At 46.8% G+C, this 20,942-nt stretch overlaps 1 protein-coding gene across 1 annotated transcript in view; it reads right to left on the bottom strand.

Annotated features, from left to right (window-relative positions):
• LOC119187148 (mialostatin) overlaps positions 1 to 19,969 on the bottom strand; it is a 28,492-nt gene extending 8,523 nt beyond the window's left edge. Inside the window, exons 1-2 of the mRNA XM_075865980.1 lie at positions 19,385 to 19,969; positions 17,553 to 17,657 (exon numbers count right to left, since the gene is read on the bottom strand). Coding sequence (XP_075722095.1) covers positions 17,553 to 17,657; positions 19,385 to 19,579 — 300 coding nt within the window. The 5' untranslated portion in view covers positions 19,580 to 19,969. The remainder of the gene's footprint in view (positions 1 to 17,552; positions 17,658 to 19,384) is intronic.
• Positions 19,970 to 20,942: the final 973 nt, after the last annotated feature.

Here is a 20,942-nt window from a genome sequence, read left to right as displayed (position 1 = left end):
TGCATTAGGTTATTACTATTCTTGACCAGACGACGTCAAATTGACGCTTGCAGTGAGCCAACTGCGTGATTCGGCCAAAGTAGAGCATTGTTGGAACTGCTAATACCACAACCCTTGTACCGACTGGAGTGCAGCCATATTGAGTGGCTTTCACCCGCTCTCGCCCGCGTACGACGACCAGTTCGGGAGGATTTCATCGTGCTTCCAAGTTCTAACTGACGATGTCACGAACTGCATCTATGATAGGCTGCAGCTTCTCAGCGACTGTGGCATCATGTGACAGTCTCCCGCTGTAAGCCAGAACATATTCGGCGGTATGTCTGACGCCACTCATGCGGCCATCCTGTACTTTGAGGTGGCGATGATATCACTGCCCGTCTTCAGTCAGAAGGCGGCGGAAATCCAGCAGACTATTTGACGCTGCCTTACTTTCAATCCGCTGCGGCAGGATGAGCTCTCACCACGTGACGGGTTTGCTTTTCCTGTAGACGTATTGAAAATAACGCCAAAGAGTTTGGTCAATCGTCCCAGTTTTGAACTCACTATCAAGCTTAACAAAATTGACTGTTACCGGTGCATGTCGAAGGGATCGGTGAGTTGTCAGTGGCTGCTCGTACCAGCATCGAACGGGTGGCTCTACACTGACGTCACGCTGCCGACACCATTTCCCCATGGATTCAGCCTTGACTCCTTGGACTTGGAGTCAGCGCGACTTCAGCGAGGATGCTTGACTCATGTGTCCACGCGAGAGCAGGGGCAAACAAAGTTGCTCCCAGTGATTCTTGTTTTAGATGACCTGCCTGCCGACATTACCCTAGGTGCGGATTTCCTACTGCCAAATGACGTCCAGATCACAATCGATCACGGCCGTATAGAGCTCCGGCCTTCGTCAACGTAATCCACAGAGGCGCCCCTGCCAACGCTGACAGACGAGCGACGACCCGGTCCGCTTACATTAAATCCTGTACCGGCGCGGCATGAAGCAATATTTGCCAGCACTACATCATTTCTTCTACGCACTCAGTTGGTGTTGCACCAGATACCCACTGGACATCGCTTTCCGATTTGCGTACCATTGTGAAGATACAATAAGAGGGAGAGCGCCGTTATCGCAGATCAAGCACGCGAGATGCTCTCCACAGGCACAATTATGCCATCCTCAAGTCTGCGGGCAGCGCATGTCGTACTCGTGTGTAAGAATGACGAAATCAAGTGGTTCTGCATAGATTACAGGCTACTCAATAAGTGCACGGCTCGTGACTCGTACCCATTGCCTCGCATCGATGACGTCGTTGATACAGTTTGCATTCTTCTCGTTACTATACCTACACCTAGGGTACAGGCCGATTATTGTCGCCGAAGAGGATAAGTATAAGACATCCTTTTGCACTTCATCAGGCCTATCCAAGTTCAATGTCTTCCCATTGGGGTCTGAACACCTCATAGCACATGTGAGCGCGTGATGATTCCCGTACAAGGCTCGCTGATAAACGAAGCCTGCGTGGTTCATTTCAATGACATACTCGACGTTAGCACTGCGGAGAATGAACAACTTCACAATATAAACGAAGTGCTAAGCAGACTCTACGACGCCGAGTTCAGTTTTAACTGAAAGAAAAGCCTGTTCGGGCTGTCTAAGATATTATGCCTGGAGCATAACCTCTCTCCCAATAGTATACAGTCACCACTGGAGTGCATGCAGCAGTGTCGGAATATCCCACACTATCTGGATTGAAGCAAATTCAATCTTTCTTTGGCATGTCATCTTAATTGCGGAGATTTGTTTCCTTTTTCACTTCTAGTGCGGTTCTCCTGAGCGATTTCCTTAAAAAAGAATTTCAGTTTGAATCGGGCGCCGCGCAAGAAACCACATTTCAGTCAATAAACGAAAACCATACAGTCTGCGCAGTATTGAGTCACTTCAATGATGAATGGACCACTGAGGTACACACAGACGCTAGCCAAGCCGGTTTAGAAGATTGCTAGTCTAGCGTGAACCAGAAGATATTGTCACGCGGTTGTGACTCACGCAGCACTTGAGAGGAAGCACACAGGAGTCAGGGCGATGTCGGGCGAACTGTTTATTGGGCGAACTTGTGCCCATCAAAACAAGGCCAAACACAACTCAAAGCAACAGCGGCGTGAACAGTCGTCGGTCGACGGAAAAAGACTGACTAGTGACGCACTGCGCCGACTTTTTATACACGCGTCATATCGCGTTCTCGATTTATTTCTGGAGCTCCAGAAGTTACTAAAATGTGCGCGTCAAGCATGCAAGATAAACGCGGCCTGCGTTGCGCTTAACAGAAAGTGATAACAATGCTCCCCGCAAACAATCACAACGAGCGCGCTTGTCACTGGAAAGTGATAGCGGCTTTCTTCGTAAACCAAAAGAACCGCACGTGTCACTACCCCCCCCCCCCCCCTGAAAAAAACATCGTCCCGATGCTAAAGACAGAACATAAGAGAGAGTACATGCAATAAATTACATTAACAACGCGTCACAGCTAATCAGCGCGCATAATAAGGTTTAAGTCGCACCACGTGTACGACTTCGGGTCGTGCACGGCGTCGTTGGGATGACGTTAAGCCATCGGGCACGACCTCATTGTCCAGTTCACCACGACGTCAGACTACCTTGTAGGGTCCAAAGTAGCGTCGCAAGAGCTTCTCAGACAATCCCCGTCGTCGTATCGGCGTCCAGACCCAGACAAGGTCGCCGGGTTGGTATTCGGTGTGGCGTCGTCGAAGGTTGTAGTGGCGCCTGTCGACCGTCTGTTGGCTCTTGATACGCAGGCGGGCTAGCTGTCGAGCTTCTTCAGCGCGATCCAGGTAGCTGGCGACATCGAGGTCTTCTTTGTCGGTGCCGACCGGTAGCATGGCGTCAAGCGTCGTTGTTGGGCTCCGTCCATAGACGAGCTTGTATGGAGCAAACTGCGTCGTTTCCTGCACGGCCGTGTTGTACGCGAAGGTTACATACGGGAGTATGGCGTCCCACGTCTTGTGTTCGACGTCCACGTACATGGCCAGCATGTCGGCGATGGTCTTATTTAGACGCTCGGTGAGGCCATTCGTCTGTGGGTGGTACGCGGTGGTTCTGCGGTGGCTTGTCTGACTGTACCTCAAGATCGCCTCCGTTAGGTCAGCCGTAAAGGCCGTACCTCTGTCGGTGATGAGGACCTCGGGGGCTCCGTGGCGGAGGACGATGTTCTCAATGAAGAACTTGGCGACCTCGGCGGCAGTGCCCTTGGGCAAGGCCCTTGTTTCGGCATAGCGGGTGAGGTAGTCAGTCGCTACGACGATCCATTTGTTGCCAGAAGTTGACGTCGGGAACGGCCCCAGTAAGTCCATGCCGATTTGTTGGAATGGCCGTCGAGGTGGTTCGATCGGTTGCAGAAGTCCGGCTGGCCTAGTTGTCGGCGTCTTGCGTCGCTGACAGTCTCTGCATGTCTTTACGTAGTGGGCGACGTCGGCAGTGAGGCGAGGCCAATAGTACTTCTCTTGTATTCGTGACAGCGTGCGGTAAACACCAAAATGTCCGGCTGTCGGGTCGTCGTGTAATGCTTCCAGAACCTCTGGACGTAACGCTGAAGGCACCACGAGGAGGTGGTCGGCGCGGAGCGGCGAGAAGTTCTTCTTCAGGAGGACGTTGTTCCGCAGGAAAAACGAAGCCAGTCCTCGGTGGACTACTTTCGGCACGTCGGCGGTCTTGCCTTGCAGGTAGTCCATGAGGATCTTGAACTCTGGGTCAGCTCGTTGGCGTTCCGCGAAGTCGTCGGTACTTATGGGTCCCAGGAAAGAGTCGTCGTCCCGGTCATCCTGGGGCGGCGGATCGGCAGGGGCGCGAGACAAGCAGTCGGCGTCGGAGTGCTTTCGTCCGCTCTTGTAGACGACGGTGATGTCAAATTCTTGTAGTCTGAGACTCCACCGTGCGAGGCGCCCTGATGGATCCTTCAAGTTAGCTAGCCAACACAAGGCGTGGTGGTGACTCACGACTTTGAAAGGCCTGCTGTACAGGTAGGGGCGGAACTTTGATGTAGCCCAGATGATGGCAAGGCATTCCTTTTCTGTCGTGGAATAATTGGCTTCTGCCTTCGAAAGTGACCGGCTAGCGTAACTGATGACCCTTTCAAGTCCGTCGGTCCTCTGCACGAGCACGGCGCCGAGCCCTGTGCTGCTTGCGTCCGTGTGAATTTCGGTGTCAGCTTCTTTGTCGAAGTGCGCCAGTATTGGCGGCGTTTGCAGGCGTCGCTTTAATTCTTGAAATGCCTCGACTTGCGCCGTTTCCCATTTGAAGTCGACGTCGGCCTTCGTGAGGTACGTCAGCGGCTCGGCGATCCGCGAAAAGTTCTTCACGAAGCGCCTGTAATAAGCGCAGAGGCCAAGAAATCGGCGTACTGCTTTCTTGTCGGTGGGAGCAGGAAAGTCGGCGATCGCAGCTGTTTTCTGTGGATCAGGGAGCACTCCCGACTTGCTGATAACGTGGCCAAGGAACAATAGCTCCTCGTAGGCGAAGCGGCACTTTTCTGGCTTCAGGGTAAGTCCCGAGGCTTTGATTACCCGAAGAACAGATTCAAGGTGCCGGAGGTGCTCGTCGAAGTTGAAAGAAAATACGACTACGTCGTCCAAGTAGACGAGGCAGGTCTGCCACTTCAAGCCTGCGAGTACTTTGTCCATAACCCGTTGGAACGTCGCGGGCGCCGAGCAAAGACCAAAGGGCATGACCTTAAACTCGAACAGGCCGTCTGGTATTATGAAGGCAGTCTTCTCTCGGTCTCTCTCGTCTACTTCGATTTGCCAGTAGCCGGTTTTGAGGTCCATCGACGAAAAATACTTGGCGTTGTAGTCTGTCCAGAGCATCGTCTACCCGTGGGAGGGGATACACGTCTTTCTTCGTGACCTTGTTCAGGCGACGATAATCGACGCAAAAACGTAGGGTTCCGTCCTTCTTCCTCATTAACACCACGGGTGATGCCCACGGGCTCGTAGACGGCTGAATGATGTCGTCACGCAGCATTTCGTCGACTTGTTGCTTGATGGCCTCGCGTTCCCGTGCAGAAACTCGGTAGGGGCTCTGACGGAGCGGACGGGCATATTCGTCGGTTGTGATGCGATGTTTCGCGAGAGGGGTCTGACGAAGCCTCGATGACGACGAGAAGCAGTCCTTGTATTGGTGGAGTAAGGCTTTGAGCTCCTTTTGTTGCTGCCTAGAAAGGCCTTGACTTACGTCGAAGGCGGGCGCGGAAACTTCTGTCGACGTTCCGGCTCCCTGAGAATCGGTGAGGGCGAAGGCATTGCTCGTTTCCACAAATTCGCTTAGATGTGCCACTGTCGTGCCCCTATTCAAGTGCCTATATTCGTTGCTGAAGTTCGTCACCATTACCTTGGCTTCGCCGTTATGAAGCTTGGCTATGCCTCTTGCGACGCACATCTGACGGTCTAGGAGCCGGTGCTGGTCGCCTTCGATGACACCTTGTAAGTTGGTAGGCGCTTTGGTGCCGACGGAAATGATGACGCTCGACAGTGGCGGGATGGTTACCTGCTCTTCTGTTACATTCAAGGCATTGTAAGCGACGTTGCAGTCTGACGCCGTTGCATTATTCGTGGACAGCGTGATTGACCTGGATCTTAGGTCGATGACTGCGCCTTGCTGGTCCAGGAAATCCATGCCTAAAATGACGTCTCGCGAGCATTGCTGCAGGACCACAAAACTCACAGAATACGTCTGGCTGTGAATCGTGACTCTTGCCGTGCAGGTTCCAGTCGGTGTTATAAGGTGGCCCCCTGCTGTTCGGATATCCGGTCCTTCCCATGCAGTCTTTACCTTCCTGAGCTTAGCGGCGAAGAGACCACTGATGACAGAGTAGTCGGCGCCGGTATCGACTAGGGCGGTGACGCTGTGGCCGTCGATGATCACGTCGAGGTTGGTGGTTCGTCGTCTGGCGTTCCGGTTAGGTCGGGGGTTTGGATCACGGCTGCGTCGGCTTGGTCCGGCGCTGCTATGTCGTGTCGGCGGCGAGGCTCTGTCGTGAAGACTCTGCTCAGGCGGCGTACTGCGACTACGTCGGGAAAGTTCGTGCGTCGTGGTCGTCGTCATCGGCAGCGGCGGCGGCGGTGGAGGAGGATCTTCGGCATTGCGTCGTGCAGTAACCGTACCTCCATCGGTTGCTGCCTTTAGTTTCCCGGGTAGGGGCTTGGGGATCGGCCCCGGTTAGGGCCGGTGTACTGGTGGCGATCGGGAGAGGCGTAGCGGCCAGGCGAAGGTAAACGGGATGGTCGTCGTCGTTGCCACTGCGATCCGGCGATGTAGTCGGCGATGTCGCGAGGTCGCTCACCTGGGCGCGGACGCGGCGCGTTCACGTCGAAGCCACGCAGTCCCATCTCACGGTACTGGCAGTAGCGGTAGGTGTGCCCGGCTTCGCCGCAGTGGTAGCATAGTGGGCGGTGGTTCGGGGTGCGCCAAACGTCAGTTTTCCTCGGCGAGCGCTGGATTACTGGTGAGCGGGAAGGCGTGGGGGGTGGCGGCGGTGGTTGGCGACGAAACTGCGGAGACGTTGGGTCCTGGCGTTGGCGAGGAGCGGCGACAGGTGCAGTAGCGGCGTAGGTCATCGCCTCCGGTTGGGGCTGTGGCCGTTCAGGAACGCTCAGTGAGCGCTGTAGTTCCTCGCGGACTACGTCTTCGAGAGAGGCGACTTGGGGCTGAGACGATGGCAACGTGCGGCGCAGTTCTTCACGAACAATAGCGCGTATGGTCTCGCGCAGGTCGTCGGGGCAGAGTCCTCGGACTTCTGCGACGTCTGGCGACATGCGGCGATCGTATTGGTGGGTCCGCATGGGGGTAGTGACACGTGCGGTTCTTTTGGTTTACGAAGAAAGCCGCTATCACTTTCCAGTGACACGCGCGCTCGTTGTGATTGTTTGCGGGGAGCATTGTTATCACTTCCTGTTAAGCGCAACGCAGGCCGCGTTCATCTTGCATGCTTGACGCGCACATTTTAGTAACTTCTGGAGCTCCAGAAATAAATCGAGAACGCGATATGAGGCGTGTATAAAAAGCCGGCGCAGTGCGTCACTAGTCAGTCTTTTTCCGTCGACCGACGACTGTTCACGCCGCTGTTGCTGTGAGTTGTGTTTGGCCTTGTTTTGCTGGGCGCAAGTTCGCCCAATAAACAGTTCGCCCGACATCGCCCTGACTCCTGTGTGCTTCCTCTCAAGTGCTGCGTGTGTCACAACCGCGTGACATCTGAAGTGATAGCGGCTTTCTTCGTAAACCAAAAGAACCGCACGTGTCAATATTGAGCACGTCGCCGCTTATGCCACCGGGAAATCTTCAATACTAGGTACTACTATCACTTCCATGAGCTGGAATGTTTGGCAGTGGTATAAAGTGTGTACAATAAAATCCGCCATTATATGTTCGGGTGCAAGTTCACCCCGGAAACCGCTACTGCTGTTTTAACTTGGATGTTTTTTAAGCAGCAGCTCAATCAAAAAGCTTGCTCGGTAGATTATCAAGCCCCAACAATATGACTTCGACGTCTATCACCAGGCTAAAGTCATTATTAACATCGCCAATGCCAGGGGGAAGGAGCTGCTCAGGCGGTAAGCTACTCGCGAAATTCAAGGGGCCCGTCATCATCACTGAACTCCTAGGGCAGAATAACTATCGCGCTAGCAGCTGAGATGCGTACTTTGAACTCGACCAACAGAAAACGAATACCTTTGCAGCGCACGTCTCTTGCTTTAAGACACGAGCACGTTGTTTAGACTGAACTATGGTTTCTTTCCATTTGCGAGGTCCGCAGCGTGGCCGAGTACAAAGGGCCAGCCCGGCGACGCCGCTCGACTGCTTGCGCGAGGAAGGGGGGAGTACAGCGAAGTGGAGGAACAGGAAGCAGAGAATAAGAACAGCTTGCCCAATGAGCGAGCGTTGTGTATTCTTTTCCGTCAAGTTCATTACAATAGTTATATCTAAACACCAGTTTGAAGCTCATTTCTTGGTGCATGTGCACATGCTAGCTAACAACGAAATTAACAGGTATAAAACCATAACCTGTGTGAGCCCAAAATTAGGAAGTGGATGAAAAAAATATCGGAGTCCCAATTTAGTTTATATTCCCTCTATACTTATTCTGACCATCAAATCTGAGGGCGCTGTTTTCACATTTTATATTTTGCCAATTCGTTTGCTTCACTAGCTGCTCTGCCCGCTCACAATATCAAAAACTGGAACATTCATGCTGCAAACCTGGATACTATGCTGAGCTTCGAGAATTCAAGCCGGAACAATGTTAGACGTACATTAAAGCATGTAGTTTGCACCTGAAAAGTAGGTGCATAATTGCAGCGATTTTCAATTTGACACCCCAGAGATCATATAATTTCGAAAACTGCGTTCTCTTACACATTATTCTGCATGTCTAACTCGCAGAATAAAGCTAACTTGTCGTGCCTTAAAAAACCTCATGAACATATCCTCGCCCGAGGTATACGAGGTCTGCCATAAAATTATCCAACCATAATTTTGCTGGCGAGCACCTCAAGAATTTGAAACAAGCGCGCTTGCATCAGCATACCTTGAACGTTCATGTGCATGCATATATTTTAGTTCTTTTTTTTCTACCGATGGCGTGAGTCACAAGGACGCTGCGTAGGACTGATGTAGTCCGCAGGGCGCTCGACGGTTCTTCATTGCAAGAAAAATGATGAAACAACTGGAGCAGTGCTACTGCATCAATGTCTGACAAAAACTGAGTGAAAGCCAAGTGTAAACCATTTGAAAGATCAATACAGCTTTCGGTGAGGACACTATGAGCCGCACACTGATTAGGGATTGGCACAACCGATTTAAAGACGGTCGCACATCGATAGAGAATGAGCAAAGCTCTGGTCGGCCTTCAACATGCCGAAATGTCCGGGTCATTGTTAAAATGAGCGCTGAGGTGAAGCGGAACCGTCTTGTGACTATCTCTAAAATTGCGGGAGAAGTGGCTATCAGCGATTTAGCTGATGAGCGAAGATTTGGCTTGAAGAGTGTAGTGGTGAAATTCGTGCCGAAACAGCTCACGGCAGAGAAAAACCAACTTTGTGTTTAGGTTCCACAGGACATGCTGGATTTCACTAGCAGTGATTTAAATTTATGAACACCACAGTCACTATTCACGAGTCTTAGGGCGTACGGGTGTGACCCGGAAATCAAATTCCAGTCGTCACAGTGGAAGCATTCCACGTCACCAAGACCAAAGGTCAGCTAAGTGTGCAGATATTGAGTGCTTTCTTTCACTCCCGTGGTGTAGTACACCGTGAGTACGCACCACAGGGTGAAGAAGTCACCGAAGAGTACTACAGGGACGTCCTTTGTCGCCTACGTCATGTGTGCAGCGCAAAACACTTGATTTGTGCTCAACATGATACTGGTGCATCCATTACGACAATTTTCCTGCACATTTCTCACAACTGGTTCAGACTTTTTTGTTATAAAGTCCGACTCCGGTAGCTCAACAGGTTCCTTACTCTCCTGATCTGACGCCCTGTTTTCTAAACTCAAGAGGAAATTGATAGGACAGGGATTTTAGACGAGGGAGAACGTTATGGTTGCAATGACCGCTGAGCTAAACTCTATTGTAAGAGTCCTTCTCATAAGGTTTGTAACAATGGCAGCACCACTAGGAGAGATGTTTGGAGTCGCAAGGAGGCAACTTTGAGGGTAATTAAGTTTCCAACACTCAAATTAGGCCAGTATTTTTTTTCACTAAAACTCGGAAGGTTTTTCCAACAGACCTCGAAAAGTTAATAGTGGGATGTTTCTCCAGTGAATTGTTGAACAATAAACATTCGCAACGTGCGCGTAAGTAGAAGCAGACTGCCTGTCTATGTGTCAAATCATGGTCTTCTGTCTCTCACTGCCCTTTAGAAGCGATTTTGATGTAGCTATAGAAAACACCGATATATCCTGCGTACTTCGCGCCTACCCAGTTTTCGCTCCTTCACAACGCCACGGTGAGCGTCAGCATCAACGTCGCCACCAGTGTAAGCATTAGCGCTCGCTTCTTCGCATATGACAACCTGTTTGTTTTTTTAAGTAGACTCGATTTCATTTTTCCCTGCACCCTCGCTGTTTTTGGTAGTTGTTTTAGCTAAACCTATTCGCACTTGAATCTCAGAGCCCATGACGATGATGATGGCGATAGCGCTATACAGTTTGAACCTGGTTATCTGCGCTTCATGCTCGGTGTAGCCTGAACAACAACAACAAAAGTCTAATGCACACTGATGCCGCTGGCAGTTGGGTTCTTAACCGCTTTTCGCTCTAAGTCTCACGACCTATTTGGATGAACCTTGGGACTGGTGTCTTTAATTTATATGATGGTGTTTAGCATAGCCTATGTAATCAGGCAAAATCATTATATAATTACTAAGTACGTTATTGGTATTATCAGATGCCTGGTTGCTAGTTCGCTCACCTACCACACTATATTATTTCATCAATGCTATACACGTAATGCCTGTATAAAATTTAGATGTTTAATGCTCTGTTTCGAACAGTAGCATGACTCTGTGGTAAAATACTGCGCTGCCACGAAGAACGCGCTGGTCCGAAATTCGTTAGTAGATTAATATTTATGTTTCAATTTGCTTTAAAAACAAATAGCAGTTAAAGACACAAACGATGACGGTGGCGGGCAGCTGCGGCACCAAGAAGGGCCATTTTTGTGGCCTAATGACTCTTGATAACCCATTTCTTTCAGACAAGGAACAAAGGCAACAGTTCTACTTTGCTAGCTAGAGTTTTATGCATGAAGATTCCTGTGGTCCGGTTTCTTTCTTGAACACGCAATGCCAACTAGTATTCGTGTTATCAGGGAGTAGATCACTTAGATATCTATTGCAATACAACTCGCGTGCTCCCATTCGCATACGTCATTGTAACAAACAAAGTGTCCGTACGGTCCACACATGTTTTATCATTATCTTCACACTTCCTGCTCGATGTGTGTAGTGTAATAAAATGAAGTTATTTTGAGCGATGAATAAAACCCCGGTGATGCAATTTTGGTGTGATTAGGCTGAGTTTCTCCTTGGTATACTTGCACAACTCAAGTGTTGTGCCTGTTAAAGAACCTGCGTATTTGCGAAACAAGTAAGCATTGCTGCAAATGTGAAAGGTGCGCTGCTGCTTGCTTTTATTCATCTGTGAAGATTGCACAATAGCAAATAAAATTCCAAGAATAAGTTATGTACTGAGACCAAGAATTCTCGAACGGCACCACACTTGAACATAACTATTTAGTCTTGAGCAGATGTTATTTTAGGTGGCATTATCATGAAGCGCAGTCGAGAAAGACCTACCGTAAATCCCCCTATAGCCAGCCCGTAGTGATTGGGGGCCTACGAAAACTCATTAGAGTAGAAATTTTGCGCCAGTGCCAACAAAAATATTCCATTTGTTTACATGCTACTCCATTACACCCACCTTATTTTTCGTTCCACTGTAAGCGTTCCCTCTTCCCTTTGATTACAACAAAGCCCCATTAGCAGATGAGGGGAGCGGGGAAGTGTTCATCTTTAGAAGAAGGAAAAGAAAAGCAAAATGAGCCCCGCAACTGTCTGCATCAGGGTGCGACACCTCAGCAGTAGCTCACAAGAGATGGGGATGAGGAGGAATGAAAAGGATATAAATAAAGGTGTAGAGAGAGAGAAAGAGAGATGAGGAAAGCCAGAGAGAGCGACGACAAATCGATGGTCTAGAAGAGATAGGAAAGATGGAAACACGGTCACAGGAGTCCAAGGACGGGGCACCACTTGCGAGAGCTCTTGTCGACGTTAGGAGATGGCGTAGAGCAAGTCCAGTCGGTCAGAGCTACACTGTCGTCAAAGGTCGGTGCCAGGAGATGACGTAAGGCGAGCCCAGTCGGCCAGAGCTACGCTGACGCCGGAGATCGCGAGAGCACAACCGGTCGGCACGGATTCCAGCAAGCGAGTCCCGTGAGCAGATGAGGAGCCGCCATTTTCTGAATGTATAGGGTTTTACCGAAGCTTCACTAGCAGTTATATTTAGCGTGTAATGTCTTGCAAGTACTCAATGGGTCCTTCGCTTTTCCGCAAAATGAAGAATAATGGCATAGTGTGTGCTTGCCAACATGATTAAATATACAATTTTTGTATAGTGGGTGTCTTACGAGTTTACTTGTGTTAGTAACCCTTAAAAAGCTTACAACTCCTTTACAAGTGCCACCTTCCAGCTCTCGCTGTGACTACGCCGCGTTTTTCGTGCAGGCTTCGTGTTCTTTTTTTTTTATCTGCTCCAATGTTTGAAGTTCTTGTGAAGATATATTGTGCTTCTGCAAAAAATACGCGAATCATTTCAGGCGACAGTACTGCGTGACCGATCCCCATGATTCTTAGAACCTTCGAATTCAGCCTGTAGAGCCTCAACGTAATTAGGCGTGTATAGGTGTACGTCATTTTTGAGGAATTTGAACCGTGCTTTTATCTGGAAAGTGCTAGTGCATCGTCACTGAATGCATTTTAGAAGTTGTTAACTTTACCTCTGGGGTTCAGCGAAGCTTTTTATAAACATATGTTGTAGTTGCGTTGGTATTTTAATGCTGCTATTTGCAATGTACTAGAACCCGACAACTAAAATGATACAAACCATCTGAACAGAATTTATCAATACAGTGAAATCATATTATGGAAAACAAACGCAACGCCGTGAAAGATATTACACAATATATTTCAAGTGTCAGCTAGGAGGAGTTTATGACCACAAGTGTTTCAAATTAAATAGTGATCTTGACGAATACTAGCATGATAACTTTCGATTTGTTTGTCATATTGTCCGCTTTAATGCGATGCAATTTTCTTGCGAAACCTCCTTTTAAATTGACTTTCAAGGGCAGTATGAAGAAGGAGCCTTGGCAGAAAACAAATCAAACATAGGCAACAATGACTCATTTATGGGCCTTCGCCTATATATGACGTACACCGAGCCGGCGCCTCTTCTCCGCTTTATGAGAAGCCCCTTTAAACTCTTTCGTATGATCGTTTCCTTTCGCACGCCTGAAGACAATGAGTAAATAAGCAAGCTCTTGATTTTATTTCTATGAAATGCCAAATTGCTTTAAGAGAAAGCTCATCACATCTATCAGTTTGAATTCGTTGGCATAGTGAATGGGAAGGGAGCATTGCACGGGTGTTTGTGCATGGGACTCATATTTTTTTAGAATTGCAACTGAATTATATGTGGAAGGTTTAGAGTGAGTTTCTTCTCTCAATTTAAGGCTTTTATCATCAGCATTTCTTTTAATGTGAAAGGCCTTCGTTTTTGTTATCTTAACCGAAAAGCTGGTCGTCGATTTCATATCTGCCGTACAGCAGGCCTTCCAGTCATACAGGTTCAAATTTTTTTCCAGATCTAACAAAATGACGTGTTACAATTACTTGTTAGCCTTCTGAATTTGGGCAGAGAATTCAAGCAGGAACTTGCAATGTGGCTGCTCTGCTTCACTTATGTGCTTTACTTGGGTTTATTACATTTGGCTCGTTTCAATGCGTACACTGCACAAATCTGGCTCAATTTAGTTTTGAAACTAAATCTTTGAGCACACGTATTTGGTTGTATTTTCCCATTTAGTTCCTTTAACTGTTTGATAGAAAAGTTGAGGGTAAGTACGTATCCATGCAGTCTTATTCGAGAGAGTTTAGGTTACTTGGTTTGGCTCTTTTTGAAAATGAACTCCTCAAGTCTCCACACTGAAAGACCGACTTCCATCAATTGATGCTTTCGGTTGGGTAGAAAATGTTCACTCCGTACGTCCTACAAAAAAGCCTTGGGAACTTCAACTGATTATGTTGCAGAAAAGAAGACTTGGCGCTATTTGAACCCACTGCATAAATGTGAATGTAGCTGGGCAACGATAGCCGACTTTGCATAAATGGCACAATATAAGCTACATATGTGTTACAGATTAGATCAGCTTTGTCAATAAAAAGTGCAAATCTGGTATACGCATTCTCTGTTACTGGCTACATCAAAATGTCACTTTCCGCACCATATCGCGATTGACAGACAGTTCTGTGAGAATTAAGATAGAGAGATTTACTTCAATGAAGAGCTGGAGAGGTCTGCATGTGAGAGTATACACAAACGAAAAGGTAACTGTGTTTATATCATGGGTATTCATCATCAGCCTGACTAAGTCCACTGAAGGACAAAGGCCTCTCCCATGTTCCGCCAGTCAAGTCGGTCCTGTGCTTGCTGCTGCCAAATTGAACCCGCAAACTTCTTCATCTCATCTGCTTATCTAACCTTCTGTATCTCTATAACCCGCTTGCCTTCTCTGGGAATACAGTTAGTTACACAATGATCAGCGGTTATCCTACCTATGCACTACATGCCCGGCCCATGTCCATTTCCTATTCTTGATTCCAACTATGATATCCTTTACCCCCGTTTGTCCCTAATCCACTCTGCTCTCTTCTTGTCTTATTAGGTTACACCTGCCATTTTTCTTTCCATTGCTCGCTGCGTCATCCACAATTTAAGCTGAAACCTCTTTGTGTGTCTCCAGGTTTCTTCTCTATAGCTAAGTACCGGGAAGAGGCAGCTGGTATATACGTTCGTTTTAAGGGATAGGGGCAATCTACCTGTCATGATTTGAGAGTGCTTGCCAAAGGTGCTCCAACCCATTCTTATTCTTCTAGTTACTCCAATCTTGCCGTTCGGCTCTGCGGTTATTACCAGCCCTAAGTAGACATAGCCTTTTACAACTTGAAGTGCACTATTACCTATCTCGAAGCGCTGCTCTCTTCCGAGGTTGTACATTAATTTCGTTTTCTGCAGATCAATTTTGAGACCCATCTTTCTGCTCTCCTTGTCTAACTCCGTATTCATAGGTTGAAATTCGTGCCTTGAGTTACTCAGCAATGCAATGTCAACGGAGAAGCGCAGGATACTTAGGTACTCTCCATTAACTCTTATCTCTAACTGTTACTATTCTAGGCCTCTGAAAATCTCCTGTAAGCTCGCGTTAATTATCATAGGGGAGATTGTATCCCCCTGCCTCACACCCTTCTTGATTGGTATTCTGATGCTTTCTATACGAAGCAATATGGTAGCAGTTGATCCCCTGTAGATTGGTTCCAGGAAGTTTATATATACTTTATCGACACCCTGGTTTGTAGTGCCTACATGACTGCTGACATTTCCACTGAAACAAAGGCCTTCTCGTATTCAATAAAGGCTATGTATAGTGGTTGGCTATATTATGAGCATTTCTCTATTACCTGATTGATAGTATGAATGTGGTCGATTGTTAAGTAGCCTGTTAAAAATCTTGCTTGTTCCTTTGGTTGATTGAACTCTAATGTTTTCTTAGCTATGTTAGCAATTACCTTTGTAAATAGCTTGTATACTACGGAGATCAACCTGACTGGCCTGTAGTTCAAGTCTTTGTCAACTCCTTTCTTATGTATTAAGATGATGTTAGCATTCTTCCAAGACTCTGGTACTCTTCCCGTCAGCGAGCATCTCGTAAACAGGGTGGCTAGTTTTTCCAACACAATCTGTCCTCAATCGTTCAGCAGATCCGATGTTACCTGGTCCTCAGCAGCAGCTTCAGCTCTTTGCATGCTCTCGAAGGCTTTTCTGACTTCTTCTATTGTTACTGGTAGGGTGTCATCTGTGTTACTGCTAGTTTTTATACTATTAGGTTTGGGGTTGTCCCGGCTACTCTACAGGTCCCTGTAAAACTCCTCCGCTATTTTAACTATCCTATCTATATTGGTAGTTATTTTGCCTTCTTTGTCCCTTAGTGCATATATCCAATTTCTGCCTATCCCAAGTTTCCTCTTCACTACTTTGACGCTTCCTCCGTTTTTCAGAGCGTGTTCAAATCCCTCGATGTTATACCTTCTTATATCGGATACTTTACGTCTATTAATCCACCTCAAAAGCTCTGCCAGTTCTAATTTGTGTTTTGTACTTGACACTTTCATGCTTCAATGATTTGATGAGGTATTTCGTTTCCTGGGTCAGCTTGTCAGTGTCCTGTCTAAGTTACGTACCTCCAACTTCCACTGTAAACTCCGTAATGATACTCGTCAGATTACCTTTTATTGCGTCAACGCTAAGGCTGGTTTCCTCGATTAGGGCCCAGTACCTGTTTTGTAGTGAGACTCAGAATTCCTATACTTTGCCTCTCAGTGCTCGCTCACTGATTGGCTTCTTGCGTATCAGTTTCTGTCGTTCCTTCTTCAAGTCCAGGAGAATTCGAGACGGTACTATTCTATGGTCACTGCAGCGTACCTTGCCAAGCGCTTCCACAACCTGCACAATGCCTGGGTGTGCTTCCATTATGAAAGCTATTTCGTTCTTGTTTTCGCCATCAGGGCTTCTCCATGTTCACCTAACGGTTTCCTCGTTTTCGGTAGAAGGTATGCAAAATCCGTGAATTATTGCGTTCTGCAAATTTTACTAGCAGCTCGCCTCTCGCATTTCTAGTACAGATGCCATAATCTCCTACTGCCTTGTGTCCAGCCTGCTTCTTCTCTACCTTTGCATTAAAGTCTCACATCAGTGTAGTATACTGTGTTTTTACCTTACTCATTGCCGATTCCACGTCTTCATAGAAGCTTTCAACTGAAGCGTCATCATGACTGGATGTAGGCGCATAAGCCTGTACCACCTTCATCTTTATATCTTATTGAGTTTAATTAAGATACCTACCACCTTTTCATTATTGCTATAGTATTCCTCTATATTGCGAGCTATGTTTCTGTGAATAAGAAACCCCACTCCCAGTTCTCTTCTGTAAACAAGCCCCGATAGCAAAGAACGTGCCCTTTCTGTAGCACCGTATAGGCCTCATCTGTCCTCCTATTCTCACTGAGCCCTATTATAACTCATTTAACACCCTCTAGCTCTTCAAATAGTACAGCTAGTCTTGCCTCACTAGATAAGGTTCTAGCGTTAAACGTCGCCAAGTTCAGGTTCCAGTGGCGGCCTGTATTGATCCAGAGATTTTTAGCACCCTCTTCTGCGTTGCAGATCTGACCGCCGCCGTAATCAGGGCCGTGAATTAATTGTCGTATGGATATGGGAGGTAGTAGCCAGATACTGCACCATGGTGGCCAATGCTTCACTGGTGAGGGAGTGCGTTACCTGTGGTGGTCACCGGTAAGGCCGCACCTCAGGCCTCTTATTGCAGTTTCATCGCCACACAGTTTTTTTATCCGCTTGGGAACTGCGTGGTGCCAGGCTTTGAGCCACGGACCTCTTGCATGCTAGGCGGACGCTCTAACCACTACGCCATCGCAGCTTCTCTCATGGGTGTTAGCCGCTAGCAAATTCATTGGCAGTACTTTTTGATCGTTTAATGTGTACTTTCCACAAAAGTATTGCACAAAACTCTGTTTAGGAACTCTGTAAATTATTCAAAGATGTCGCATTCTTGTTATGCTGAACTTGAAAGCAATTCATGTTAACACGTCATCAAGTGGCGCTATCAATCTTAATGTGCACTACCTTTTTACTGTGACACTAAACTTACCTCCTTAACCTTTGGCTGACAGGTGTTGGGGCTGTATGTGTCCGTTCCTCTACATATCGATTCCGCCGTAGTAAACTTCAACCTGTAGTTGAAGCCAGCGGCGCTCTGAAAAGGCAGCGTGTCAGCTTGAACATATTTGCTCACATTTCCAGGAACTAAATACAGCACGAGCTGATGCATAAATTCGTGGACGCATTGCAATTTGGCTTGAATTTTTCGCAAACCACATTTATTCGAACATTTATTCGCAAACCAAGACCGACAACGAAGAACTTCATATAAACATGATGATGCTGTCTATAAACTGATTTCATTTGCTGCACCAACGTACATAAATGCGAAGACCGCGTAACGTTATGCGAACGCATAAACACACCGCAATATGATTGGGTTGTACGATTACGCGAAATAAGGAATATTCTGTTCATACATATTGGTATTTTATTCCCTTCGTCAGGCACATTTATTATTTGATATATTGCAACTCCACAAAGCAAGTATTAAAATGATCACAAGGTATTATAAGGATTAGCCAAATTTCACAAAATATATATGTTTCAGTCGGAATATTTAGTTCCCTTGTGCACGTTTGCATCTGGTTGGCCAGTAGTAGGAAAGCTTGTTACTGTTGATGAAGCCGAGCAGGTTATTGCATTGAGTGCCAATAATAATCTGAGTAAAACACTCAAAGAAGAAGGCAGTAACTAGAAAGTAATAGAAAATATTTAGGTAAGGAAACTTGGCTTTATTCTGTGTTACTCCTAAATTAGCACTTGTTGGGAACCCTAATGTTGAGAACCCTTTCTATGAGTTATAACTACCAAACGTATGAAAGTATTAATGTTTAGATGAATAAATCATGACAACAACGTTGATACTTCAGCACAAAATTGGGTTCAGAAAATGGTTGCTCTTTTGCTTGGTGAAATAGAGACATGAATAAAGGTGTGACTGCTTCTAAAAAAGCGTCACTGCTTACACTCTGTAAACTACCATGAAATAATTGATATGTGGTATAGCGAAGCAAAGCGTTGTACAATGAATACTATTTCTCAGCACAATTTCTTGCACCAACCTTTTACTTTTGATATCTGGTTTACAATGTCTTAAAACGATATTCAGATGCTGTGCCATTCTCATTTAGAAGAATTGAAAAATATTCACACCGAGTCACCCTTATTTTCAATATTTCAGATGGCTTCGTAGTGGAACCTTTTATGATCGAATACACAATGCGTACAAGTACAATGAGAGGAACATAACCCAGATGCCTACATACGAATTCATTATCAGATAGTTTCAAGGTGAAAGAAATATCCGCAACGCAATCATCTGCTTTTTGATGCAACCTTGCGCTGAAGTTATAGCCCTAAATATTATCCAGTAACAAGATGGAGTAGAAATTTTATTGTGTTTGCATGCTGGAAAAGTTCAATTTGCAGAATTAATTCGGCACTGCGAATTTACACGATCCGGTTCTCATCACACCGCGTTACCTTTTCACGTAAACCAATGTGTTTATACCGTCCACGAAATACAAAATTTTAAAATATATACGCGGCTATCATACCTACTGTTGTTATATGATAACAACGTGTAAAAATGTGCACACACTGCCCACATTGTTTACACGTTACTGTCTGGACATTTAGACACGTTATTATCATGTGTATAGGTGACAGCTATCTATACATAAAAATAATGTAACTAAATGTCCAGACAGTATTGTATCTAAATGTCTTTCTAGTTGGAAAGTTTATCATCTCCGACCTTCATGACTCAACCACGTGCCAGAGTCTACTAGAACAACAAAGATAATGGGTCTGTCTTACCTGAACGTCTACCTGGAAGAGGTCCAGCACCGTGTCGAAGTATTCGTGGTTTGCAGTGTGCTCCGCTATTGCGAAGTGTGCCATCTGCTTGTAGATGGGATCAGCATCCACTCGTCTTCGGTAAAAGCCACCGGGGAGGCTGGCACTGAGGGCGACACCAGGAATCACGAGCACGCAGAATGACAGCAACCACATTGCAGTTTCCGTATGTCCAGTTTTTCTCCTCGAAGTTTCAATTACCTTTTTTCGGTAGCTTGTTCGGAATTTAGAGCTTGCACTTATCTGTTTACTTAGCTTGTATGCGCAACAACGTTCTACACGTCCGAAACTTGCTTTTGCTAGCGTTTTGACGAGCTTCAGTGCTGTCTTAATACAGGTCCATAGATTCGCCGCCGTGATCCACTGTGTCTTCGTCAGAGCTGCACTTCCAAGTCTAGAGGACGATACTAAGCGCTCGCCGCTTTCTTTCAGCCGTCAAGTTTCGCTGAGCTCCTTTTTACGATATCGTACATTTGCCTGCACTTACCAACAAAAAAGAGGTAATTCTGATTTCTTCACGAAAATGTGCAATTTCCTGTGCTCTTTTCGCAAGAGCTCTCGCAATGAATCGGCAACTTATACAGTTATTGGCAAGAAACAGCGTTCTGTTCCACGCCCCTACGTGACGTGTGATAATCGCGAAAAAAAAAATGAGACGACACATACGCCTAAGAAAACGTTTTCGAAGCAGGCCACGTGGTTTGACATTCCTTGAGTCATCTTGACAAGTCGCAGTCGCCCACCGATGATACACCCTTGCTTATCTGCCCCCGTCTAGGGCGTTCGTCTTCCGCTCACTGTTCTCGGAATAAGAGATGTGCGACAGTCACAACTTCCTCTCGTCATGAGGGGAGTTATCGGAGCTCCGGCTTGTTTCATGCCTCCATCGCTTTTGTGTGTAGATATTTGCAACTCCCCGGCGGTCATTTCGAAGGTCAGCATGCGCGAAAAAGCTACGCGTACTACGAGGTCGCGTAACCTCCTCAACGCTTACGCTGTAGTCGTCTTACGTGTCACGTTCCGAGGTCACGTCGCGCGTAGCCCAGGATAAACAAATTTGGCGGGACTTCCTGGCAACGCGCTAGAACCAATGACACAGGAATTTTATTGTGCAGTGTTTTGATGTGTTGTCATACACATTCGATAAACGTGTGGACACATGTAAACGTCCGTGGGCCACATTACCACCGATCATTTCATTGATTCTTATAGCTATAAGGCTCAGGGGGCGGCCCTTCTTAATACTACGGGCGTTACTGGACAGTTTCGGGCAAATGTGTGATGAATGTAACGCATATGTGAAACTTTCCCTAGCCTAACCTGACTTGGGACACACTTTCAGCGGTAATGTGTTTCATATTACAGACAGCTGCAGCTGCCGTGGCCGAAATTAATGTGTTTTATAATACAGACTGCTGCAGTTACACGTTGCCACAGAATTTATAGCGTGTATCGCAAGAAGTTACTCACTATCGCACGAATCATTTTCTAATATCCTGTCCTGCCTCAACTTTTTTGC

The sequence above is a fragment of the Rhipicephalus microplus genome, chromosome 6, assembly GCF_043290135.1.
Source record: "Rhipicephalus microplus isolate Deutch F79 chromosome 6, USDA_Rmic, whole genome shotgun sequence".
NCBI lineage: Eukaryota > Metazoa > Arthropoda > Arachnida > Ixodida > Ixodidae > Rhipicephalus > Rhipicephalus microplus.
This window is presented reverse-complemented; position numbering and strand designations above follow the sequence as displayed.